Genomic DNA, 27,960 nt, shown 5'->3' with positions numbered 1-27,960 from the left:
AAAGGAATTGTTTAACTCCCAGTCACAACAGATCCTGTCAAGATTGGCCTGTGGCATATTTTTACCCTAGACTATAGACATGTTTAGGAGGGAGCTAGCAGTCCATGTATGACAAATTGCTTAACAGACTAAGAGACACAGGGGGGGCAACACTGAATGGATAATTTGGTTGAAGCATTAGAACAGACACACCAAAAAAAGAAAGATTTTTACCCAGATTTGAGACTTCAGCAACCTGTCCTTCAGGTATCAGAGCTCCCATTACTTTAGAGGTCTTTCCTGCAGGAGCCGCAGTTCTAGATGTTGCTCCACTGATTTTTGAGTTCTTTCCTGCAGAACCTGTTGGGCCAAGGTTTTCACCACCCTGTGCATCGGGAACCACAGGTCCAGAACTTTTACCACTCTGTGCTTCGGGAACTGTGGGTCCAGGACTTTTACCACTCTGTGCTTCGGGAACCACAGGTCCAGGACTTTTACCCCCCTGTGCATCGGGAACCACAGGTCCAGAACTTTTACCACCCTGTGCATCGGGAACCACAGGTCCAGAACTTTTACCACCATGTGCATCGAGAACCACAGGTCGAGGACTTTTACCCCCCTGTGCATCGGGAACCACAGGTCCAGAACTTTTACCACCATGTGCATCAGGAACCACAGGTCCAGAACTTTTACCACCCTGTGCATCAGGAACCACAGGTCCAGAACTTTTACCCCCCTGGGCATTGGGATTCACAGGTCCAGAACTTTTACCACCCTGTGCATCGGGAACCGCGGGTCCAGGACTTTTACCCCCCTGGGCATCGGGAACCACATCTTTAGTGTCCTGTCCTTGGGCCACCACAGGTAGGAGTTTATTTTTCTTTCCAGTGGGCATTCCAGCTCCATTAGGCACCAATGCTCCTGGTCTATAGCCTGAGGACCACAAGACTGTTAGTGTCTGCTTACTCATATAGCAAACCCTAAGATATACACCACTAAATAAAAAAAGGACAAAAAAAAGTATGTTTGGTATTGAATAATAATCTAAAGTACAGAATATTCAAGACACTTGAACATGGAATAAACAGCACACAGCCGTTAATAAAGACATTCAATTAACAAGCACTACAAGCACAAAAGGAGGCATTGAAAGAGAAAAGATAACATTGATTGGATCAGATCCAAACACTGTGCAGTGCAAGATTTAGGAGAGGCCATACGCATAGCTCGATAGGCTGGGGCCATCAATGCGGTGAAAAGCCACCAGAACAGCAGCACTTTATTTTACCCAACTGAAATGCCTCACATAAAATACTATGCTAACCACAAGGCAGTTAGTTGTTTTCTTTTCTCCAAAATACATCCCATAAAGTCCACATGCTGAAAAAAATACTGTGGTAGTGCTAATAGACATAAAAATTTAGCACATGCATAACAAAAACATGCTAACAAAATATTATTGTACAGCCAAAAGAAAAGATTTTAGTCTTTTTTCAGTTAAGATAAATCTTAATTAATGGATTATTCTGACCTAACATACTGTACACATAATATAAAGAATGCTGTGATTTATGTTAATTAATAGATTCCACATGATATTAATACAGGGTACTCGGTACAGATGTGTTAAGACAAACTAGTTATAACAGAAATAGGTAGTAACACACAGAACATTTTGAGTTTACCCCAATTTGCTACTTTAGCCATATGTCTGTTGGGTACACCATAACCTGCAAACCACAAGAGTATTACCGTATGCTGATTTACATTCTATACCTACTGCATAAGATAAACAGTACACATTTTGATATGTAATAATGGCCTAATGTACATACTTATCCTGCAGTCCTAGCACATACAGTGGGGCAAAAAAGTATTTAGTCAGCCACCAACTGTGCAAGTTCTCCCACTTAAAAAGATGAGAGGCCTGTAATTTTCATCATAGGTATACCTCAACTATGAGAGACAAAATGAGAAAAAAAAAATCCAGAAAATCACATTGTCTGATTTTTAAAGAATTTATTTGCAAATTATGGTGGAAAATAAGTATTTGGTCAATAACAAAAGTTCATCTCAATACTTTGTTATATACCCTTTGCTGGCAATGACAGAGGTCAAACGTTTTCTGTAAGTCTTCACAAGGTTTTCACACACTGTTGCTGGTATTTTGGCCCATTCCTCCATGCAGATCTCCTCTAGAGCAGTGATGTTTTGGGGCTGTCGCTGGGCAACACGGACTTTCAACTCCCTCCAAAGATTTTCTATGGGGTTGAGATCTGGAGACTGTCTAGGCCACTCCAGGACCTTGAAATGCTTCTTACAAAGCCACTCCTTCGTTGCCCGGGTGGTGTGTTTGGGATCATTGTCATGCTGAAAGACCCAGCCACGTTTCATCTTCAATGCCCTTGCTGACGGAAGGAGGTTTTCACTCAAAATCTCACGATACATGGCCCCATTCATTCTTTCCTTTACACGGATCAGTCGTCCTGGTCCCTTTGCAGAAAAACAGCCCCAAAGCATGATGTTTCCATCCCCATGCTTCACAGTAGGTATGGTGTTCTTTGGATGCAACTCAGCATTCTTTTTCCTTCAAACACGACAAGTTGAGTTTTTACCAAAAAGTTCTATTTTGGTTTCATCTGACCATATGACATTCTCCCAATCCTCTTCTGGATCATCCAAATGCTCTCTAGCAAACTTCAGACGGGCCTGGACATGTACTGGCTTAAGCAGAGGGACACGTCTGGCACTGCAGGATTTGAGTCCCTGGCGGCGTAGTGTGTTACTGATGGTAGCCTTTGTTACTTTGGTCCCAGCTCTCTGCAGGTCATTCACTAGGTCCCCCCGTGTGGTTCTGGGATTTTTGCTCACCGTTCTTGTGATCATTTTGACCCCACGGGGTGAGATCTTGCGTGGAGCCCCAGATCGAGGGAGATTATCAGTGGTCTTTGTATGTCTTCCATTTTCTAATAATTGCTCCCACAGTTGATTTCTTCACACCAAGCTGCTTACCTATTGCAGATTCAGGCTTCCCAGCCTGGTGCAGGTCTACAATTTTGTTTCTGGTGTCCTTTGACAGCTCTTTGGTCTTGGCCATAGTGGAGTTTGGAGTGTGACTGTTTGAGGTTGTGGACAGGTGTCTTTTATACTGATAACGAGTTCAAACAGGTGCCATTAATACAGGTAACGAGTGGAGGACAGAGGAGCCTCTTCAAGAAGAAGTTACAGGTCTGTGAGAGCCAGAAATCTTGCTTGTTTGTGGGTGACCAAATACTTATTTTACCGAGGAATTTACCAATTAATTCATTAAAAATCCTACAATGTGATTTCCTGGATTCTTTCCCCCCATTCTGTCTCTCATAGTTGAAGTGTACCTATGATGAAAATTACAGGCCTCTCTCATCTTTTTAAGTGGGAGAACTTGCACAATTGGTGGCTGACTAAATACTTTTTTGCCCTACTGTATAAAACAACATAATTAATGTACTGGAAATAACACTATATTACAATGAATACGGCATACACGTACACCTTGGTTCCATCCCGGAATGTAAATGTTATTCTTGTAAATCACCATTTCTCATTTTCATAATTTTCATAAATTTCCCAATTGTACCCTGAAAATACAATAATGTTCTATTGGGTTACAAAGGACTATGTTTTCCAAGCAAAAAAGGTACAAATGAATTATATATTGCCGGCAAGGGATACAATTTTATCCACCTATAGGGTACCGCCCCAGTGACAAGCATTTCTACCTTTTTAGACACTTTCTTCATAATGTATCTTTATTATTGAGAGTGTGGGAAATGCTTGTTGGGGGTCCTAATTTACATAACAATATGATATGAAATGTGTTATGATTGACACTTAATTTCCTGATCAACCTGCTCGTGATTGACAAGCTAGTCATACACAAAAATTGTATTCCATATGAAAATAACAAATACACATGATTTAATACACTTTGATGGACAGTATAGTGGAGATTTACCTGCAGGTACTGGTTTAGTCCTTCCACCACTGGGAACACTCGCTCCAGCCCCTGCAGTCCCCTTGCCATTTGAGGCCCCAGTTCCAGTCCCATAACCTGCCGACCATGGAAGCATTAGTATTTATAAACCACTCTGCACACTTACAGTTACCTTAACCACAGCTGGACTTTGCCCCTTGTTTTATTCCTGGTCTGTCACTTGGTATACCCTCTCAGGTCATTATATACTGTATGACACATTCATTATCTTTTATATTTAATTTATTTCATGGGCGGGTAATGGGTAATTGTGTGAGGGGAATTATTGCTGTATTGTACTGAAGGACCAGAACAGAATCATCCATCCATCCATTATCTTAACCCGCTTATCCTGAACAGGGTCGCAGGGGGGCTGGAGCCGATCCCAGCATACATTGGGCGAAAGGCAGGAATACACCCTGGACAGGTCGCCAGTCCATCGCAGGGCACACACACCATTCACTCACACACTCATACCCACGGGCAATTTAGACTCTCCAATCAGCCTAACCTGCATTTCTTTGGACTGTGGGAGGAAACCGGAGTACCCAGAGGAAATCCATGCGAACACAGGGAGAACATGCAAACTCCACACAGAGAGGCCCCGGCCAACCAGGATTCGAACCCAGGACCTCCTTGCTGTGCGACGGCAGTGCTACCCACTGCACCATCCGTGCCGCGGAATCAACAGTTCTCAAATGATAGTGGGTCACTGAAAAATAATCTGAGGTTCTACCATCTCTACTGAATAGAAAGTGAAAGGTAACACAGATATGTTAAAAACACAGATACACCGTGGATATTTACCTGGGTTGAATGCTTTAATTCCTCCCCTTTTCAGATATCCAGTGCTATATCCTAAGACCCACAAGAGTGTAACCGCACTATTATTAATATGAAATTCATATCTCTTCTGGTTTAATATGCGATCAAATGACCACAATCTGATTAATTCAATATCCAGACACATACGTGCAACAAGAATACATAAAATGTAAATGGCTAATATTAAAAGACAATATATCCATTAACTCAAAAATGTGAAATACAAGTACTGAGACTACATTTTCTATACCCAGAAACTGGCCTTTTAAATGAGGGTTAAGTTTCTATAAACAGCCCTTTCTCTCAAAATAAGAATGCAATATGAAATGCTACATGTAGGTAAACCACAAAACAAAAACATTTACCATTTGATCTAGTGCCCTGTCCATTGGGCACATGACCTCCAGCACCATTACCTGAGGGGTCACAAAGGTACAACGAGTATCTTGTAATAATGTAACATAACGCAATTATCCACAAAAACATTTTTAGCTTGAAGTAGTAACACGGTGGTTCAAAGTGACACTAGCCAGTTGTCTTTAGCCTTCAACAAAACAAATGTGCATAATGTTTTATTATTCTTTTTATTCAAATGTATTTTTAAAACTTACTTTCTAAGCTTAAATTTCCCACCATAAAAGTTCACCCTAACTGTCTAGGCATGGTAATCACTACTACTACAACTATCAATTAGCAATGATTGACAGAGCATGCTCCCATTTTCCACACATTGTTGTTTGTTACCACGATGATATGCGCTCATTTTGGGAGACTGAATTTTCACAAGCTAGCTAACTTAGTATATCAACTATCGATAGGTAAGGTAAGGACACTGACTTCTCCAATGATCATTTTTGCCAGCTAGCTAGCCAAGTTCAAATAAAGGCACAACTATAACGTCCTGATGAAAGCAAACTAGCCAGCTAACATTATCGACAGTCGATAATCTTACTGTTTTCATTTCCTTAAAAGGCACTCTAATTTAAGTGAACCTAACATTAGTCAAATCTTTGCATTGTCTTGCCTGGAGGCCAGCCACCTAAACTATGGATCACTAGTTATAGGGGAGGGATGAGCAGGGTGGTTATCCTTATGTGACACACTACGAGGAGAGCATTCTGAACCGCTTGGAAATAGGACGAAATCTCCAAAACTAAAGAACAGACATATTTAAAACTTAAAATAACAAATGGCAAATAACATGGAAAGTCACAGAACTACCAAAAATGGCAATCCCTGATGCCCCTCCACAACTACAGGACATAATTCAACCTTACACACCAGCTTGACCACTCCACTCTGCTGCCGCAGGCAGACTTGCACATCCTGCCAACAGCGTGAATGTATCTTGTTGTCCTGACTGTGGAGCTTCTCAACCCTAGCTCCAAAGTGGTGGAACAACCATCCCAATCCCAAACTGTTCATTTTCCACAGTCCATTGTCTGGAGATTAATCTCTTCACACTGTACCTTGAATAGTTAATACTCCTCTGTGGGAGTGCTCTAATCTATTATCACTTGTGTATTACCCATCTTAATCTTCTAGCCCTCTTGTTGTACTTTGCATTTTTATTTAGGATTGCCATATTTGCATTTGTATTTATCTTTGTAATGCAGTTGTTTACCATATTATTTACTGATTCAGCCTATATACCGTGTGTACTAGACTGGATGTTCATGACTGCAGACAACTTATTCTTTATGTGAATTATATCAAACCTGTTCTGTAGTTTTAATGACCTTTGGCATGGCCAGAAAACGGTCTGCCTTCATTGTAAACCCCTTTTGGTTCACCAAACAGCTGCTTGGCCAGACATTTACATTTTACATTTACATTTTAGTCATTTGGCAGACGCTTTTAATCCAAAGCGATTTACAAGTGCATAGGTTCTACCATAAGTCAGAGCATCACATCCAGAAACTAGCGAAATACACAGGAAATGCTGTTCTAAACTAAGAAGTGCATTTTTCTTTTTTTTTGGGGGGGGGGGGGGGGGGGGGTAGACAAGGATAGGGATATCAGAAAGGAAGGGCAGGGGAAATCAGGAGGGAGGACTAAGGTAGAGTTTGAAAAGGTGGGCTTTGAGTCTGCGTCGAAATAGGGGGAGGGATTCTGCTGTTCTGACAGTGGTAGGCAAGTCATTCCACCACTGAGGAACCAGAACGGAAAACAGGCGTGAACATGCAGCTCGACCGCCAGGTGCACGTAGAGAGGGAACCGTAAGGCGACCAGAGCTGGCAGACCAGAGTGGTCAAGCTGGGGAGTAGGGAGTGATCAGGGATTGTATGTAAGGTGGGGCAGTTCCCTTAGCAGCCTGAAATGCCAACACTAGGGCCTTGAAACGGATGCGTGCGGCAATAGGAAGCCAGTGGAGGCCAATGAGAAGCGGGGTGACATGAGCCGACCTGGGCTGACTGGTGATCAGGCGGACTGCAGCATTCTGGACCAGCTGGAGGGGCTTGATGGCACACGCTGGGAGACCGGCTAGGAGGGAGTTGCAGTAATCCAGGCGGGAAATGACAAGCGCCTGGACTAGGAGCTGGGTGGCTTTCTCAGTCAGGAGATGACGGATACGGCGTATATTGTACAGAAAGAACCTGCAGGTTCTGGCAGTGGAGGATACTTGCAGAGCCAGGGTGAGGCAGTTATCAAGAGTCACCCCAAGATTCTTTGCCGTACGGGAGGAGGAAACTACAAAGTCCTCAACAGTCAATGAGAGGTCGATTGACGGAGAGGACTTAGCAGGGATGTAGAGAAGCTCAGTTTTGGCAAGGTTGAGCTTCAGGTGATGGGAAGTCATCCACGCAGAGATATCAGCCAAGCAGGCAGAGATCCGTGTGGTGATTTGGGTGTCGGGGGGGAAGGAAATGAAGAGTTGGGTGTCATCAGCGTAGGAATGATAAGAAAAGCCGTGGGAAGAGATAACAGAACCAAGAGACATGGTGTATAGCGAGAAGAGGAGAGGCCCAAGAACCGAGCCCTGCGGGACTCCAGTTCGTAGGGGTTGAGGGTCGGCGACTGAGCCCCTCCAAGTCACCTGGTAGGAGCGACCAGAGAGGTAGGAGGAAAACCAAGCGAGTGCAGAACCTGTGACACCCATCCCAGACAGCGATGAGAGCAGAATCTCATGGTTGACTGTATCGAAGGCGGCCGACAGGTCGAGGAAGATGAGGACAGACCTTGCTAGCTACCTTGCTTGCACACACCGGCCACCTTCCTTGCTCCCAAGAAGAGATAGGAGGACCCTCCACTGACTTCAACAGCAAGAAGCCCAGTTGGAAGGAGACCCAGAAGGTTTTTGAGGCTGCCAGAGCCAGCTCAGCCCCTCGGCCAAGCCAAATGACCTATACAGTATTCAAGAGGTATGCACAGACCAGGCTGCCGCACAGACTGTGGAAGATCCTGAGGTTTATCTGGAGGAGGGGAAGGGTAGCCCAACAATGGAGATTCACAGAAAGTGTCTGGATTCCCAAAGATGAGAACAAGTTCAGGACAGGACAATCTCACTGCTCAGCGTTGAGGGGAAGATATTCTTCAGTATTATCGCCCGATGTCTGACTGAGTGCCTCCTGAAGAATCAGTACATCGATATGTCTGTGCAGAAGGGTGGAATCCCAGGAGTGCCAGGATGTCTGGAGCATACAGGAGTGGTCACACAATTGATCAAAGAGGCAAGAGAAGGGAAAGGAGACGTGGCAGGGCTGTAGCTGGACTTTTACAAAGGTATATCGGTCTATTCCCCACAATCTGATCAGAACAGCACTACAGTGCCACCATGTCCCAGATAAGAGACCTCATTTTGTACTATAATAACCAATTCAAACTGACAGTCACCTTTACATTGCATTATTGGCATTTGGCAGACGCTCTTATCCAGAGCGACGTACAACAAAGTGCATCCCCATAACCAGGGCTAAGTGCGCTGAAAGCGCTGAAATCAACAAATAAACAAACAACAAAGCAAAAGCGACCAAACTTAACTATCCAAATACTGCTTACCTAGCCAACTAAAAATACCAAAACACAAAGTAAATCACAAAGACAACAATTAAGGTTCACAGGGAGGTAGGGAGGGATGGGGAGAGGTGCTGCTTGAAGAGGTGGATCTTCAGTTTGCGCTTGAAGGTGGGGAGAGATTCTACAGTTCTGACCTCAACGGGGAGGTCGTTCCACCACTGTGGAGCCAGAACAGACAGTAGTCGTGAGCGTGAGGTGGAGGTTCGGAGAGGGGGAGGTGCCAAGCGGCCTGTGGAGGCTGAACGAAGAGGTCTGGCAGGGGTGTAGGGTCTGATGATTTTTTGTAGGTAAGCTGGGGAAGACCCCTTAACTGCTTGGAAGGCTAGCACCAATGTTTTGAACTCCACTCTGATGTGACTACCCAGAGGTGACTGGCTAAATCCAGGTCCCTAGTACTGAAGAAAGAGATGGTGACTGACTGGTTCAGCTTCTCTTTGGAAGCTACCCAAATTTGATCTGTCACCGAGAAACCCATTGAGAGTCTCGGAGAGACCTTTGATAGCACTCTGAAGGACTCTACATCCATCAAGGCTACAAACCAGGAGCTGAAGGCTTTGCTGACAGCGGTGGACAGGTTAGGTCTACCAGGAAAATTCAAGGCCTAGATTTACCGACAAGGCATACTCCCCAGGATCTTGTGGCCCCTGCTGGGATGAGTTAACCACTGTCAACTGTTGAGGGCTTTGAGAGGAGGGTCAATCACTATATCCGTAGGTAGCCATGAAGCCTGAGCAGCATTGCTCTGTAGGAGAATAAGAACAAACTGAAACTCCCCATGAGCACCCTGAATGAGGAGGAGGTCACCCATCCAAGAGAGATGCTGCAATACAGGGAGTCCAGTGACCCTAAAGTCTCCAAGGCCGGCATTGAGGTGAGGACTGAGAGGAAGTGGAGGGTGCCGAATGCAGTGGACTGGGCAGAGTCACGGCTACGCCACAGCATTCTGGTGGGGCCAGTGGTATCAGGGCTTGGGTGCATACCAACAACCCGCTAAGACAGAGCCCAGAGCAAAGACAGGCGCCAACAAGTCCAAGATGAGGTGAGAGCTGGGGTCAAGGGGCTACAGGGAAGTGAGAGGATGGGGATGTAGCCAGAATGCGCATGAATAAAATGTGAATACACTATGGAGCGCAAGATCATCTGATCCAAGCTGTGGCAGGCTGAGCCCTTCCATATGTAGTTCTTGATACATGTCCTGCCTAGCCCATCTAACCTCTTCTGCTGGGGCAAGATTGACTCTCCAACATGCTTCTTGTGCCAGAGAAGAGGAATACTTGAGCATATCCTGAGCAGTTGCCCGAAAGCACTGGGTGAGGTCACTACCACTGGTGCTATGACCAAGTCCTAAAGGCGATTGCGTAAACCATCTGCAGTGCCGAAGACCAGACCAAGTGCCTCCAACCAGTAAAGCAGGGAATCGCCTTTGTCAGAGCAGGAGAGAAGCCCAAACTTGGCTCTGGCCAAGGGCAGCAGTAGGGGTCCTGGGAACAGCACCTGACTGGCACATGAAGGTAGACCTGGGAAAGCAGCTCTGATTCAATATACATCACAGAAACCACCCATAGACTAGACATCATCTTATTCTCCTTGGGAGGAGCAGGTAGAGGAAGCATATGAGAGCCAAGTATACTGGCTTGGGGTAAGAGTGCCACAGACGAGGTGTACATTGTGTGTGCCCATTCATGTGGGCTGTGTAAGGCCTACAGTATTACATGTGTGTGCAAGAGAAAAGCCATCAGAACCACCACAGAGGTGGCAGAAAAAGCCTCCAGATGGCTGTGGATGAAGAGGAATGATCCGTGGTCACATGCTACTTGTATACAAACCGGGAACTGAGCACTCCCGGTTGGATCGCATGGCTGAGGGTGTCTGATGTTGAAAGACCTGAAAAACCCAATGACCCCCAAGGTATATCACTGATGCTGTGTCCAAGTGCATCAACAGATGTATGCTGCACTGAGCCCAAAACATAACAAAGGTATTGCTAATTTTACCTACTCATACTAGTCTCAACAGAGCTTTGATCAAACCTGGTTTTTGTTGCTTTGGTATAGCGTAATTAAAATCATACTCTGCTGCACAAGGTCAGGTGGCTAACTTCCAAACTCATTTGAAGATAGCCTCCCATCATTTAACAGTTACCTTCTCTTCTAACAATCCATTGATAAGATATTTTACATAGGCTACTAGCTAGGTTTTTCTATTTTAGATGTGATGGCATACCGTTCTGCTGTATCGTGGCCCACTTCAAGTGTATATGGAATTAAGAAAGCAACCAGCCTTGACTATGGCTTCTAACTGATACAAACCTGTAGAGCTTTACCTGGTTTGGTTGATTTAGCCCCTCCTCCATTGGGATATCCAGCTCCAGCATTATATCCTGAGGTAAACATGGATACTGGGTTAACTTGTTGATCAATGTTTTCAAGTGTTGAATATTGACTCAATTAGTTAAAATAAATAATTGAAACACACAACAGCGGGGATTTACCATTGGCTCTAGTTCCCTGTCCATTGGGCGTACCAGCTCCTGCACCATTACCTAGGAACCAAAATGGCGTTACTTTACAGTATACCAACAACAATCAATATGCACAATTAGTAGATACTAACTAACAGAAGGGAACTTGCCAAATCTAGAATCAATCACTTGAAAGATAATGTCTGTATTCATGGGCCTATTTCAGTTTTAGTCATAGAGCAAGAACCATCACCATATTGTTTGTCATAGCTGAACAGCAACCGATTAAGTGTTGTTCTCACATACCGCATACCATAGCCTACCAGCTACAATAGCTATGTTTGATAGGTGGAATGCACTTTTGAGTAGGAAAGTATGCAGAATGCAAATATGCATAGCAGATCACAGCGATTGCGTGCAAGTTGGAAGAAATTGGAAAGATATAATGCACAAACCACTAAAACCACTCTGCACCCAGTATGACAAACATACTGATGAGAGGTAGAAAACACATACTGTACTTAGAACACAAACACTCTGAATATGTACCATTGGGTTTAATCCCCTGTCCAGTGTACACAGCAGCTCCAGCACCATTACCTGGGGGGCACACAAGTGTTGCAAGTATTTTAGAGGTAGGGAACAAGGGCCATATCTTTTTCTGGTTTTCATGCCCACTTCTGACCTTAACCACTGAATTAGCCCTAATATTTATGCAATTTATCTGACATTTTAGCTACATTTCTTGATAAGTGCATGAATAACAAACTGACAAAAAAACTGTTCTTATGTCCCTATATGAAATGTTTTACTATGGTCAAATCTATGAGTGAACCAGTGTTGGTGTATACACTCAACCAGCTCATTTAACAGGGAGCCTGCAATACACACCAGCCCTCCAAAAATTGCCCACTCCTGATTTAATTCATTAGGTGAACAGGGGGCCACAAGGGTACACACAAAAATCATTGTTAGTATTGAAATTTATTAAATATGAGAATTCAATAAAAACGTACTTTTGTCTTAGTGCCATAATTAATGGAGTATTATTACTATTGAACAATTTTCAGTTTAACTTAATTAATTCAAAAAATTGACTAAATATACACTCAGTGACCACATTATTAGGTATTTATCTGAGGTATCTTTTAGACATATTGGTCTTCTGCTGATGCCCATCCACTTCAAGGGTTGACATGTTGTGTGTTCAGAGATGCACTTCTGCTTACCACTGTTGTGATATGTGATTATTAGAGTTGCTGTCACCTCCATGTCAGCTTGAACCAGTCTGGCCATCCTCCTCTAGCCTCTTTCATTAACAAGGAGTTTTTTTGCACCATTCTCTGTAAACTCTAGACTGTTGTGCATGGTGATCAGTAGATGAGCAGTATCTATGATACTCAAACCATCCCATCTGCCACCAACAATTATTCCATGGTCACTTAGGTCACATTTCTGACCCATTTTGATATTTGGTCTGAACGACTACCGAACCTTGTGAACATACAGTATATGCATGCTTTTATTTACTGAGTTGATGCCACATGATTGGCTGATTATATAAGTATTTGCATTAACAAGCTGGTGTACAGGTCTACCGAATAAAGCGGTCACTGAGTTTCTACTGGGTTTAACCACCTGTCTACTGGGCAGACCATTTCCAGCATCATTAACTAAGGACCTCACAAGTGTTTCAAAACATCATAAACAGCTTCATGAGATTATCAATCAAATAGGAAAACTTAGCTAGTGGACAGACAGACCTAGTTTAACTGATATTTAAGTTGCCAATTCCAGTTAAACTACCAACCTAATCCTGAAAATCCACTAAGCTGCAAAAAAAGTGGAATGAGAGTTGACCAGATCGACTGCCTACAGAACCGGCACAATTACATTTATTTACAACTTTTTTCAGTTTTTGTACCTGTAAGGGTTTCAGAGAATAGTAACATTTCAGGGATCTTTTACAATGCTTTCACTATTACCATCAACAAACCATGATTTTTCCAGCTACATTGTAAATCATGCATACTTTGTTGAAGACCCAAAATCACAAGAAAACATTTCCACAGCCTATTAAAACGTTTTTCAAATGGTATTTGTCTAGTTGGCTAGCCACTTAAGTCGGAAATATAATGAACTTTACTGAAAATGAGGGAGTGACACACACAGACCACTTTGCAACACACTATAGATCCTCACCTGACTTAGGTGCTTTAGCCCCTCCTCCATTGGGATATCCAGTTCCAGCGGCATATCCTGGAAATTCCAAGATTATCCCAAATTTTTAATTATTATTGCAATTGAAATATTTTATTTTTGCAGTATTTGGCTGATTTAAACCAATGCATATAGCTCTTATATTAATATTATTCTGGATTTTATTCCGATTATACATCATTACAGATATTAATACTGAACAAAAAATAAGCATGTAAACAAAGTCATAGTTATACATCAGGAATTTGATACTAATGCAAAAAAGAGCAAAATATGGATATAATCAAATAATCAGTTAAGACATGAGACACATAGAAGAAAGAGAAAGAATGATATACCTGGCTTGGCTGCCTTAACACCTCCCACATTTGGATATCCGGTTCCAGCACCTGCCAGAGGTGGAGAAATTGCATTGGCCTCAACAAATCCTGTAGCAATTCCTATGGAGTTCTAATAGATGTTATATTATAACAGGACTGCAGAAACCAGACACCGTTATTCGTGCCATCACAGCAGCTACTAATTTTGATTATTCACATAATATGCAAACATATGATGGCACTGATAAAGGTTGCTGGTATTTGTACTGTATAAATGGATATACAGTGAACTCCATAATGTTTGGGTCATATGCATTTTTTTTCTTGATTGCCGCTATACTCCTGAACTGTAGATTTGTAATCAAACAATTCATATAATTAAAGTGCAGATTCATGGATTTTGGTTTCACAATGTAGAAATTATCATAATGCACCATAATGGGATGGGATGCATGCAGGCAGGATGCAGGCAGCTTGGGGAAAACTCAACAGAGACCCCAAGGGGGAAATGTCTGCTGAAGCATAAATCAAGAACGAGAATTGGATGGTGGAATGTTAGAACATTATACCAGACTGGAAAATTGGCACAACTGGCCAAAGAAATACAACGTTACAACTTAAGCATTATTGGGGTATGTGAAAGCTGATGGAACACCTTTGGAGAGATAACAACTGCCACTGGAGAGACCTTTCTCTACTCTGGTAACCCAAATGAAGAAGCCCCCCCAAACACACGGAGTAGGGCTACTTCTTTCAAACCTCATTGAATGGGAACTAATATCGGAACAGATCATCACAGCCAGATTTCCATCTACAGGACGCAATATCACATGCATTCAGTGCTACGGTCCTACCAACGGTGTTGTTTTTGAAGAGAGAGAGACCTTCTACCAGCAACTACAGGCAGTCCTCCAAAAGGCTCCCAAGAGAGACATCAAGATTGTGATAGGAGACATGAATGCCAAGATTGGAAAGGACAGAAGGTCTGGGGCAGATGAACGAGAATGGGCTTCTCTTTGCAGGCTCTTGTGCCTGCAAAGCTGGAAATAGGGTACGGAGAAGATTTGATACAGGAAAACTAAAAGACATCAAAGTACGATAGGAATGGGGAATTCAGCTCCGTAAGAAGGCTTTCAGTGACACATGTAAACCTGTCCTGGGGCACAGAGACCCCAAAAAAAAAGATCATTGATGCAACATTGAGGGAAATTGAAGCTAGAAGAGAAATCAAATTGAAACTCAACAGAGAGATAGGCAGTAATAAGAAGGAATGCCTCCGACAAGACTACCAAAAAAAGAATAGAGCGCACATGGAGGAGCTTGCCAACAAAGTAGAGGCAGCAGCCAAATAGAAAAATGCCAAGGAATTGTTCAAAATTACCCGACAGTTGTCAGAAAAGAACAAGAGCACTAGCCGGCCTATCAGAGATAAGGATAGGATCAGAGATAGGATATCAAAGGAAGAAATAAAGAGAGACATCAAAAAACTGAAGCTGGGCAGAGCACCAGGTAAAGACAACATGTGCTGAAAGCAGATATCAACACCACCGCTGACATCCTACACAAGCTTCTAAATGAAATATGGGTTAAAGAGGAGGTACCCAAAGACTGGAATTGTTCTTACAATTGAAGAACAACCCCTTGAAAATGTGGCTGAGTTTGTCTACTTGTGAAGTAAGATCAGCACAGATGGGGGAGCCGATAAGGATGTGGAGCTACGCATCAGAAAGGCAAGACATGCTTTCAGAAAACTGAACTATATGGCACTCTTTCCAGCTCTCCAAAAACACCAAAATCAGAATCTTTCATTCAAACGTAAAATCTGTCCTACTCTATGGCTGTGAAACCTGGTAAACCACCAAGACAATCATCAATAAACTGCAAGTGTTTCTTAACAGCTGCCTAAGATACATACTGAAGATGTAGTGGCCGAACAAAATAACAAATGTAGACCTGTGGAAACAGACCAACCAGGAGGGAATCAACCATCAAATCAAAGTTAGAAAGTGGGGATGGATTGGCCATACACTTAGAAAGGAATAAACCAATGTAGCAAGACAGGCTCTGGACTACAAGTCACAAGGAAAGAGGAAGTCAGGAAGAAAAACAACTGGAGGCGGTCCACGCGTGATGAGCTGAGCAAGACGGGGACCTCCTGGCAGGAAGCAAAGACCACTGCGCAGAAGAGAGTGAGGTGGAGATCCATGGTGGACGCCCTATGCCTCCTCGCTTTGCATAAAAGCATCAGCCAAATGACATGTAATGAGTAGCAACCAGCATGTAATGAGTAGTAATCTGTCTCGTTATTCAAACATAACAACTACTGACTGCAGAAGACTGCACAAACAGTCCTACAGAGGCTACAGCACAAGATGCAAACCAGGATGACCAGTTTGCTAACAAACCTTCTTATCTGCTCAGGTTCAACTAAATACCTCTGAACTCATTGGATGGTGCTTCATTCTACATCAAGACAATGATGCCAAAACATACTGCTAAACCAAAAGAGGCCCAAACCCTTCTTCACTGGCCAAGTCATTCACCTGACCTGAATCCAACTGAACATAGTTCATATGATGAAGAGAAATCTCAAGGCAACAAGATCTGGAAACAAGCAGGAGCTGAAGATGGCTGCAGTGCAGGCCTGGTATAGCATCCCCAAAGAAGATACTCAACATGTGGTGATGTCCATTGGTCACAGACTTCAAGAAGTCATCACATGCAAAGGATATGTGACAAAGCACTAAAGGATATGTAACAAGCACTAAACATGACTACTTTAATTCAATACTTCCTTGGTATTTTGCTGTAAATTCTATAGGTCATTTTTCACAGTGTACATAAAAGTTTATTTTCGTGAAGCCAGATGTTACTGTGAAATGGGTAGAGGGATGAGGTAAGTCTCTGAGGTTTGATTGGCTTACCTGCACCTAAACCATGTCCAGATCTTAGATAGGTGCTTGCTCCTGGTCTGTAACCTGGCAACAGACAAGAACTGATGAGCAGCCAAATTACCATGCCACATACTTTAGCTCTAGATTTTGGGGGTCAGTCCTGGAGGGCTGCAATATCTCCAGGTATTTGTGCTATTATTATTCATATCATTCATATTATATTATTGGTTGATATTGGTTTTCTTTCAATGGGCAATACAACATATAGCATGACTTAGACTTAACTGTGACTTATAATAATAATAAAAACAATTCACAAAATATACCCACAGCTCATATAAACATCACAAATCTTAATTTTGGAATCTTAAGATAAATAATACACACATTAATCTACACATCACATTAATCTTAGTTAATGGCTGGCTACTTAAATGTTTGAACCATATACATACCTCCTAAAGAGTGTCCTCCATAGCCATAACCATTGCCACCATGTCCTACAAAACATTAGTTCATCATGTTAAGGGCAGTAAATGGCACTCATGAGTTGCACATATCTTATTGTGTCCTTTCTCACCTCCTCTTGGTTTTGCTGCATGTGGACCTAGTCCCCTGCCAATCCCCATTCCGAGGGCAGCTCCTGAAATCAGATTATTTGAAATCAGAATAGTGGGGTAACATCATCATAGTGCTCATAGCTCCAAATATACACTTGCTGAGGTAGACCTGTACGTCGGCTTGTTAATGCAAATATTTAATCAGTCAATCATGTGGCAGCAACTAAATGCATAAAAGCATCCAGACGTGGTCAAGAGGTTCAGCTGTTGTTGGTCAGAACGTGAAAGAAATGCGATGTGACTTTGACAGTGGAATTATTGTTGGTGCCAGACAGGATGGTTTGAGTATCGCAGAAACGGCTAATCTCCTGGGATTTTCACACACAGCAGTCTCTAGGGTTTGCAGAGAATGATGCGAAAAAGAAAAAAACATCCAGTGAGCAGAAGTTCTGCAGGAACAAGTTGTAAGGGAGAGAGGTCAGAGGAGAAGGGCCAGACTGATTGAAGCTGACAGGAAGGTGACAGTATCATTACAATGAAAACAGTAATAAGGAACATATATTTATGATACAGTATTAATACAGACTTTAGCAGTACCATAGACTGGCCAGGCTATATATCTGTGTTTCACGTGCTTTCCTCCAGCACCCCCATATCCACCTGTAAAGAAAACATGCAAGAGATGTCAATACAGTGACATACAGCATTAATACAAACTGAATGGTGCTTTGTTCACTGTTTTGGATAGATAGATAGATAGATAGATAGATAGGCAGACAGATAGACAGACAGACAGACAGACAGACAGACAGATAGATAGATAGATAGATAGATAGATAGATAGATAGATAGATAGATAGATAGCAGAGCTACAGTTACCCCTTGATGGCATCAGCTTTTTTCCCACGCCCCCACCACCTTGAGCTATAGTACCTGAGGGGGAAGGAGGGGGAAAAACATCCACACATTCATGTTCATGCCAAAAGAGCTACAGTAGGTCTACATTGCAGTTTAACAATACACAAATATTGTTGGTCCTCATTTTTGTCTAATCCATGCTGATTGAATACTCTTATTCAGTGAATCCACAATATCAGAAGATCTGTGAAAAATCTGTGAATCTCACAGCATCCACACAGCCTGCATCTGACAGTAGCGCAGTCCTATGACCATGGTCCAACCACGTACAGTACATATTGCAGTACAGTCTGACATTCAGAATATGATGTACTTCCTTGCACATGAACTCAATCAGAAATTGAGTTTGATTTCAAAGATGCAGTATGACAAGTATAAATATTTGGATTCTGTGGCTTAAGTAACAAATCTCAGCATGCTCATACTGTAAGTGATTCCTGGCTGTACCTTAATATTGCAAGTATTCCTATTGTTTTTATTATTATTATTTGGCAGTCATAGTGATTCACGGTTATTTAGCTGATACAATAGCATTGAATGTCATATAGACGGGCTGTGCCTGGTAATATATATATATATATTTTACATAGCTGTTTTAAGGGTTTAAAAACTACAGTTATGTGTTGTTGAGTCCCAAAACATGTACTTTTGGGAGATTTGTGGAACTAAGGGATCCATTGATTCAGAAAAAATGAAAAATGTCTGACTGTCTACAAACAGTAAAATCACGTCTCTCACAGTGGGCTGTCACATTTAGCCCACAGCTACCACCTACACTCTACTTCCTTTGATTTAGAAAATGAGAACTTCTTCGAGGGGCACTGGAATATATGGCTGTTTCCCAGAAACACATGAGAGCATAGAAAAATTCAGTATGCAAAGACTTCAGCAGACATAGCCAAGTTTTTTTTTTTTTCCTTTACATGAACATCAGACATTTGACACGCAAACACCAGCTTTGGCAAGGAGATACTTTTGTCTTCTTCATGTCTGATTTCTCCCTTTTTCCCTCATTCAATCACAATTCTGCTAGATCTAACTAATACACATCGACACTCCATAAATTGGTTATCAGGAATCTACTATGTCAGTCAAGCAAGGCATCAGTGGCTACTTTGGATGAGCATCACAAAGCAAAAAATAAAGTAAAATTCTCAGTAGATTAATACAATTTCATTAGGCTATCTATATATCTACTTTGACTGGTGGTCCTAGAAAAGAAAAGGCTATGAGTATCTGTATTTTTGCACAGATAGGTCATTATTACTAGAGATTAGCAGCATGTTAATCTTAGCAGGACATTTAGATATCGCAACAGAAAATGCCAGTATTTGTCTAACCTGAAGTCTGGAAGGATATTAATGTAAAAGGCTCACTGTGTCCGAAGTATCACTTAAAAATGTATGTGGGTGTCAGTGATAATATACTGTATGCCTGTAGATACTTTTAAGTGTGCCATCCAAAGTACACTATATGCAGATGTATTGTTATTGGCTGTATATTATATACGTTATATTACTTCAAAACATGCTGGTAGCTAATATTATTAACTACAGGTTTAAACTGTTAGCAATGTTTTGGGATATATGTAGGTGTAAAAACTGTGATAGGACAGACCTACAAGTAATATAGCTACTAAAGAGGGTAATAGGTATCAGCCAATAATAGCATAAAACTGACATAGGCCAGATACTAGGATTATAGTCAATATGATCAGCTGGTATGAGGTTAAGTAGTTGGTGCAGCACTGTTGCTGTATATTATGTATATTAAAAAAAATGTTATCTGAACTTATTATTATTATTATTAATTATTCATTATTAATTATTATTAATTATTCATTATTAATTATTATTAATTAATTATTATGAATTATTAATAATTATTATTCATTATAGTATTAGTATTAGTATTATTATATAAGCAAAGCTATACATTGACTAACTAGTTCTGTTGGCTCATAACCTGTGTTTAATTAATAGTAAGCAAGTCGACATATTTTATCATACAAATACAATTTGTAACATTTTTCATCTCCTCTTATCATGAATGGGAAAAGATTTAGCAGTTTGCATTTGCACTATAATGTCAATTCTGATGGAAAACATCAATCTTTGATATTGATCCCAGAATTTCCATACTATAGTGTACATCCCTAGAAGATAAAATAATAGGTTGCTATTTCATACAACTAATTTTCATGAAGAATGATTCATGAAGCCAGAAAATAGGCATACAGACAAGGGTGGCTTAAAATGTGTGTGTATGTTATTCTAATACAGAGAAGCATGTAACTGTAACATCCAAATCATATGCAGGTAGGCGGCCAAATACGCTATAGGCCGCCCCTACCGCTTATACCATTACCATTTAAAGGAAATTAATGTCCACTGAAGTTTTAGTCAATATTTCCAGAATATTACTCAGACATACGAATTAAGATCATTATTGAATTATTACAGGTTTTGAATGATAAAATGTGGTTAATGTAACAAGGACTAATATGTGCATGCCCCAACTGTTGAACTCATAAAGAAAGCAATGCCTACATTGTACTGCAAAAAGGCTTCAAAAGATATTCAGAAGTTAGTAATTTAAAAAAAAACATATTTGTCTGATGTAAACTTCAGCTACATTTAATCAGGGTCACAGAACAAAGTAAGTTGCAAGTCTTTCCATGGAAACACAGTAATGAACTTTGGCAATTAATTGTCGCCCCAGTTTGTATTTACTAGCAGGGATGGAGAGAAAACCAATGCAGAGTATCAGTATATTTGCTGAATACAGCAATCCAAGACAAAGTAGAATTCACCCCAATCTGGATATCACAATTCACAGAAAGAATTTATAAATACTGCAGACATTTTAATAGTATTAGACAATCTATAATATTTGACCTCCACGATGAAACAGATAAGTACTGCCTTAACTACTCAAGCGAGTACACTCACACTGTGCACTCAAACAGAATCTCAGAATCTATTCTCTGATCCATACATCATTGTGTGTTTCATCACAGCTGCAACGGCTGAATAATTTTCCAACTTTTGCTCTTACCGCCTTGCAGAGTGTTCTGTGCCAGCCAGAGAACGAGGAAAGTCTGCGGGACGAGATGTCCCAGCATTGTGGAAAAACTGCTAGACAGAAAATAAATAAAAAACAAGATCAGCAGGATCGATACCGCTTAACAAGAACGTTTTTCTGTCTGACTGTACCTTATATACACTTTTGACTGTTCTGTCCTCCCCTGACCAGCCCCAAACTGGGTTTCCACACCTTTAACAGACTGCACCCTTCCTAGTAGAATGTGTCTGTCCCATCGCTGTCTTAAGGTCTGGAGAGTTGATGTAGTGTATACGCACTGACTGATTGAACGGACACTTTAAGTGTATTAACACTACACTGAGAGAAGGTTAATACAATAGCTGGACATTGGCTGACTGACCCTTCCCACCGTCGACCATCAGTGTGCTGAGGTTGACAGCAAGGACAGGACAGTGCTTACACTGACACCGAATTAAGTGCTACTGCCTATTGATTAATGCCTGACTGAGGTCGTATAATATTCTCTTTTCTAATGTAAAGAAGTAACAAATTGAAGTGTAACACTAAAATAGAGAACAATAAGAGAGCAGAGGGAGAAACCTCAGCAGAGAGACCAATATTTGTGATATGAGATGATAATGGGAAATAATGGGAAAAGCAGAAAGGGGAATTGAATCATATAAATGATAGGTCAGGTTGGAATTCTGAGGAATTAGAAGCAATGACAAATAAAAAACAAATGTTGACCCTCTAGCTAGTCAGTTACAAAGCTGAATACTAATGACCTCTAATTATGTCATTTGTCACAATATAATTGGCAGATAAAATGTATGGTAAATCCAAAGCAAGCATGTGAAAAGGCATCTATAATATTGGTCTAAATGGGATTTGTGCGTATTTCAGCTAAATTGCATCTGTTTATGTTGCCATGAAGGTGTGCAGTCACTTGGTGCAAAGCATACATACTTCAATGGGGAAGAAATTCTGTGACAATATTCTATGAAGAACAGGACTTGTATTTAAGAGTTACATGGATAGGACAAGACATATACTGTATCTTACAAATAACCCCTCCACAAAAACAATATCCATTGCATGAATATTGCGCAGCATGACCTTCATAGAACAGACAGTGCCATTGTGAAGCATAGATAATACATTTTTACAAATCTACACCTTCCCTCCTTGGTCTCAGTCCTTCTCTCCTGTAAAGAATTTCCCTGATCTAAACATATAAATAAAGAGGAACAGAAAAAGGAGAAAGACACAGAGTAACCCTTTGTGTGTTCAGGGAGAGAAAAAATGAAAGATGTCTCACCATCAACTCACATTCCTCACCCTTCACAGAAATGCTCATCTTACAGGGTCAAGGCGGGGTTAATGTGTGACCTCTTGACCTCCTGTCCCGTGACCCCTCACACACTTGGCCCACCATCAAGTCCCACGCATTTAAAGTATATCTCACACTAACAGTCTGGGGGTACCCTGCCACAGGTATACATTTGTCTATTTCTCCACAGTTACTTAACCAATTATAAGCAGTGATATTTAGGGTAGACTGAAGAGAAACTCTCACCGATGGAAACGCTCGCTCCTTCAATACTTTCATACAATGGACAAACATTTACAGGCATTTTTTCTGTTTTGCAAAGGTAGCCACACAATGTAAAAAAAAGAAAATAGCAGGCATTCATTTATGTCAGCTCACATGCTGCTGAACAGAAATGTGTACAAAAATATATATTTTTGTACACTTGAATATCTTGGATTCAGATCAGGTGAATGACTTTCTGAGTCAAGAACTTTCCATCAAAACTCCTTTGATGCTTCAGATGTTGGGGATCATCCATTGAGGCATTTGTTATTTTCTTGCTAAATACTTCACCAACTAAATAATCACTAGTTTCTGACACCCTTCAGTCATAATACACATTCAAATGTATGATTTGCACTGAGTATTATTACTGCTGATAATAATATAGCACGCAAGACACAATTTGAAACAATAGGAAATCACCATTCACCCTGGTTGGATCCTGATTAAAAATAACAAAGATGAACACAAAAAGCTTTTCCAACTGATTTTTGTCAAGCAGTCTCTAGCTCTCTTGGGAGATTCTTGGTTTCAGACACCTACAGTGGAAAGAAGCACACACAAACCTTGGGCTAACCAGATGTGTGTGCCCATTTAACCAGTGGGCTATATTTCTCACTGCACACGTTTTTATGTTCAGTCTGTCATTTACTGACCCTTTGACGGTCACAATCACTGTTTCCACCCTCCTCTCTTACAGTACCTTCCCATGTTTCTCAAACAAGGAAAATTTACAAACTTAACTACCCCCACTGTTTCGCATCCTGTCCCACATTCCAGCTCACTCTCAGACAAAGGACAATATTTACCCAGTCGGCTGACTTTTGATTTATCAAGCTGTGCGGTCTGTAAACACAGCAAGCACAACTGCACATGCTCACGCTCACAGCAAGCACAACCACACACACTCATAGACACAGAGAAGGGAAAGACAATGGGAACTGGGTAACGATGGACAAATACAAAGGTTTCTCTTAAAATACCTCAATTTGCTGTCCAATTCTGCTTTTCCATCTCTTTCCCTTACACACTCCCATGTCCTCACCTCTCTTCACACAGAAATACTGCATGCCCATCCACCAACTGTTCAATCCCACCAACATTAGCTATTTTCTGTCAATGTAGTTCACTCCTGTTATTCAGGAAGTTAATCACCATCTTTGTCCTCTTTCCCACTGCTACCCAGGCCGTTGTGGAGCGCACAAATGGGGTCTTGAAGGCAAGATGGATCTGCCTGGACAATAAAGGTGGTGCCCTTCTTTATGCACCCGGGAAGGTGTGCAAAATAATATTAGCCTGCTGTGTCCTGCACAATGTGGCCATTAAACAGGGCCTTCCCCTGCCTGAAGTCCCCAATGCAGAGGAACGACTGCCTCCGGAACCAGCTCTTGGGCCTCGAAAGGTGGCTGCTATACAGATACGCCAGCGACTTGTAGAGCAATTTTAAGGCAAGTGTTGCTAAGACTGAATAAGCTGTGCACATTTTAGGCCGACAAGCTTTGCAAAAAGTTAGTTTCATTTGTATTTTGTTTTATATTTATATACAACATCCTGTTTCAGTAGGCTACCTCAGTTCATTTTCAGGTCATGCTCTTTAAAATGTATACAAATAGGCTATATTTAATTATCAGAGTAAAAGAGAGTAGCTTGATTATCTTGTAGTAAATAAGTGTTTTCCCAGGATAAACACAGACATCACACAATACTGACAACATAACACTTTATTGTTGAGGACGCAAAAGTGCCTTGCAGATTTCCTTCAAGCTGGTGTTAATTTCTTGGAGGGACGTGTTGATTTGGTTGACTGCTGTAAGTAGACTTGTAAGTGTAAGTAGTGATTCCTCAGGACCTCATCCGTAAGGACAGCCGGATCACCTCTTCGGCCTCGGTACCTGGGTGCAGCAGGAGCAGCAGCGGCGGCAGCAGGTGGTGGAGCCACATCATGGGAGGAGCACTCACCAGCTAGAAATATGAGACAACGTTTGTTTTTTTTTCGTTTTATATGTGGCTCTTTTTTCATTTGAAAGAAACATTAAATAAATCTTATTTGAAAAATGTTTAATTTACGTTGGCTGCAGACTGACTTATTTTTACATTACATTACGTTACATTACGTGGCATTTAGCAGACGCTCTTATCCAGAGCGACGTACAACAAAGTGCAAATCAAACACAAGAACAGGTGCAAAAGTGGACCTGAGAGGACAGTACAGTTCCGAGTCCTAGTGTAAACACAGAAATTCAGAACCCTTGAAGCGTTGTTTGGAGCTGTACAGTATAAAACAGAGCTTTAGGCTATTAAGATTCAAATAATTTGAAGACGAAGCATACAAAACTGCAGTGGGCTATATGTTATCCGTATCCTTTCTTGAAATGAATGTTAAATAGCTCTACATTCCGACACTGATATCCATTACACACCATATCGCACAATATAACATTACTGGTTTCCCGTTTCAACTTCATTCAATCCGAAGAGAAACCCCCACAAATGTTCTGTTTGTTTGGTGGGACTGTACGACCTAGGTTAAACTATACTAACCACTAAGCTATCAGTGATGGTTTTCAGAATGTATTATGATACAACAATTATCACCTTACCATCTGGGTTTGATGTTGTCTCCAGTGGAGGCATGTCGGTGTCTCCGTCAGGTATAATTCCTGACAGAGAGGTCTCCCCAATAATGCCAGCGATGCGCTCGTCAGCAGGTGATATTTGTGCCTGTGAGCCTCCTCCTCCTGTGGCTGATGCATGTTTTTTTTGCGCGCTTATGCGTTTCTTTGCCTCCAGTTTCATGTCAAACCATTTACGTTTAACCTCGGATATGGTACTATTGTCTACAGAGGCAACATTAACAGCATCTGTCACCTCCTTCCAGGCCTTCGCTTCGCCTGTCCTTGTCACAACACCACTACTGATAGAAGAAAATGAAATATTTTTTACCCAATAACCCAATATTTCACCCAAGATGATTTCGATCTCCGCTTCAGAAAAGTTTTTTTTTTTTTTTTCTTTCCTTGTTTGCGCCATGATGACTGACAGGTCGACTGGATGCGTCTACACCTCCTTGTATGGCAATCATTGTCTATTCATGGGCGGGGATTTATGCTAATTGCTGATTACCGGGAGCGCGCTTTCACTTTACGATGGATTGGCATTCATGATCATACACGTGTTTACGATCAGATCAGAGTTTCCCGCGGCGTTCATGAATCCGGAGCAGGTTTTTAGTAGCGTGGACATTCATGTGCAAATCTGCACATAGATTTACTAACGTTTCATGAATGAGACCCAATGGCTCTAAATAAGCATGGCAGCTACCATTATTTCAGTAGGCTTTATGGAAAATGTATTCAACTGTTTCTAAATGACATACAGTGAGCACTTTATTAGGTATTTAGTCTGTTTATTCTGATGGTGTAGCCGATCCACTTTGAAGTTTGACACGAGATACCCTTCGGCATACCACTGTGGTAATGTGTGGTTATTTGCTTTACTGTCACCTTCCTGTTAACTTTGACCAGTCTCTCATTAACAAAGTGTTTCTGCCCACAGATCTGCTGGATGTTTTTTGTACCATTCTCAGCAAACTCTACAGACTGTTGTGATCAGCAGTTTCTGAGATACTCAAACCATCCCACCTGGCATCAACAGTCATTCCATGGTTGAAATCACGGAGATCTCATTTTGTCCCCATTCTGATGGTTGATTAACTGAAGCTCCTGACCCGTATCTGCGTGATTTTATGCATTGCACTGCTGCCACACAATTGAGGGATTAGATAATTGCATTAATAAGGTGTACAGGTGTTCCTAATTAAGTTCTCAGTGAGTCTGTGAGTATCAGCGATACTGCACCCATCGCGGCAGTAAGATGTGGATGGCCAGAGACGGGCACAATATGAAGTAGAGATGGCGCCCAAAAGACAGAGAGAGTCGGGAGCAACTAAAAGAAAAAGAGACTAAAACAAGAAGCTCATGCTTCACTTGCAGGCATGTTGAAATAAAGATCGAAAACTTCCTCCGAACAGAACATCGGGAAGCGACCACTTCCACATCCACTTGAAGTTAAGGTCCTTACAATGGTATTTTTTCTCCTGATGAATGTGGTTATGATTATGGTTCCTTATTGACGATCCCAGACACTAAAACACTGATGTGAATTGGACCAATATTTATAGAGAAAAAGTAATAACTGCACAACATCCATGTGTTAAGACCTTGTTAGCTCACGTATAAGCCTGCCCGGTTCATAATCCCTCGTTAGTAACAGCTTCCCCACCACAATGTTACGGTGGATCACCATAAATTGTCACTGTATGCTGAAAAGGATCGCATATGTGGCTCGTACCAAATTTATGAAAACGGAAGGAATGTGAACCTTAAAAACACACAAAAACCAAAGCTGATCGGGAAGTAATTGCCTTTTTTTCTTTTAAGTTGGCGTTGCAACATCATCAGATAGGAGAGAAGCTAACGCTAGCTAACATCATAAACTAGCTAGCTAGTTAAGATTAGAATTATTAGATGCTTGCTATGGGAGAATAGGTAGATAGTCAGCGAGTGAAAGCGAAGAGCCCACTCCGCCCAGTGCTGCTGCGCTTTTAGTCATTTGGCAGTGAAAAGTTAAGTTGGATCCCGGGCAAAAGAGGAAACAAGGATCTCGCTATTGTCGCCATCTGTGGGGGAATTTAATTCATAACGGTCAGATTTAGGAGACCTCGTTCAGATATACTTACGTAGTCACACACATATAGTAGATAATATACGTAAAATAAAAGTAACTTCAACCTGAAACTAACTTTAATTGAAACTAACAACCTGTAACTTCGACCTGAGGGGCACCATAACAAAATTCTGCTTAGGGCCAGATATCAGATATACAACAGGTAATGGCAAATAGCCTATATTATATATAAACATGCAACGTTCGTATTTTATTAGATGCAGTAAAAACAAACGTAACCTACGGATATTCTTGTTGCATTCACGTCGCCCAGTACGGAAACGGGAATCATCTGTAGAAATAGCGCTTTTACTTTCACTTCCTCAAACATAAATGAAATGGCTTGATCGAAAAGGCTGCACGTGAATTTCAAACTCAACTCTGCGTTTA

General features: G+C 41.5%; 1 protein-coding gene across 1 annotated transcript; it reads right to left on the bottom strand.

The window, feature by feature from the left end:
* Window positions 1-120: 120 nt before the first annotated feature.
* Window positions 121-27,839, bottom strand: LOC133121243 (spidroin-2-like). The gene is made up of 15 exons (XM_061230447.1): window positions 27,815-27,839; window positions 21,264-21,343; window positions 18,168-18,221; window positions 17,886-17,948; window positions 17,309-17,371; window positions 17,184-17,228; window positions 16,759-16,812; window positions 13,853-13,903; window positions 13,497-13,553; window positions 11,844-11,894; window positions 11,325-11,375; window positions 11,157-11,213; window positions 3,974-4,069; window positions 214-912; window positions 121-128 (listed from the first exon to the last, which is right to left on the bottom strand). The coding sequence occupies exons 1-15, from the start codon at window positions 27,829-27,831 to the stop codon at window positions 121-123; spliced, it is 1,446 nt and encodes a 481-aa protein (XP_061086431.1). The 5' UTR covers window positions 27,832-27,839.
* Between the last annotated feature and the right edge of the window lie 121 nt (window positions 27,840-27,960).

The sequence above is a fragment of the Conger conger genome, chromosome 2, assembly GCF_963514075.1.
Source record: "Conger conger chromosome 2, fConCon1.1, whole genome shotgun sequence".
Lineage (NCBI taxonomy): Eukaryota > Metazoa > Chordata > Actinopteri > Anguilliformes > Congridae > Conger > Conger conger.
The sequence above is the reverse complement of the archived record's forward strand: the minus strand, read 5'-3'. Positions and strand labels throughout refer to the sequence as shown.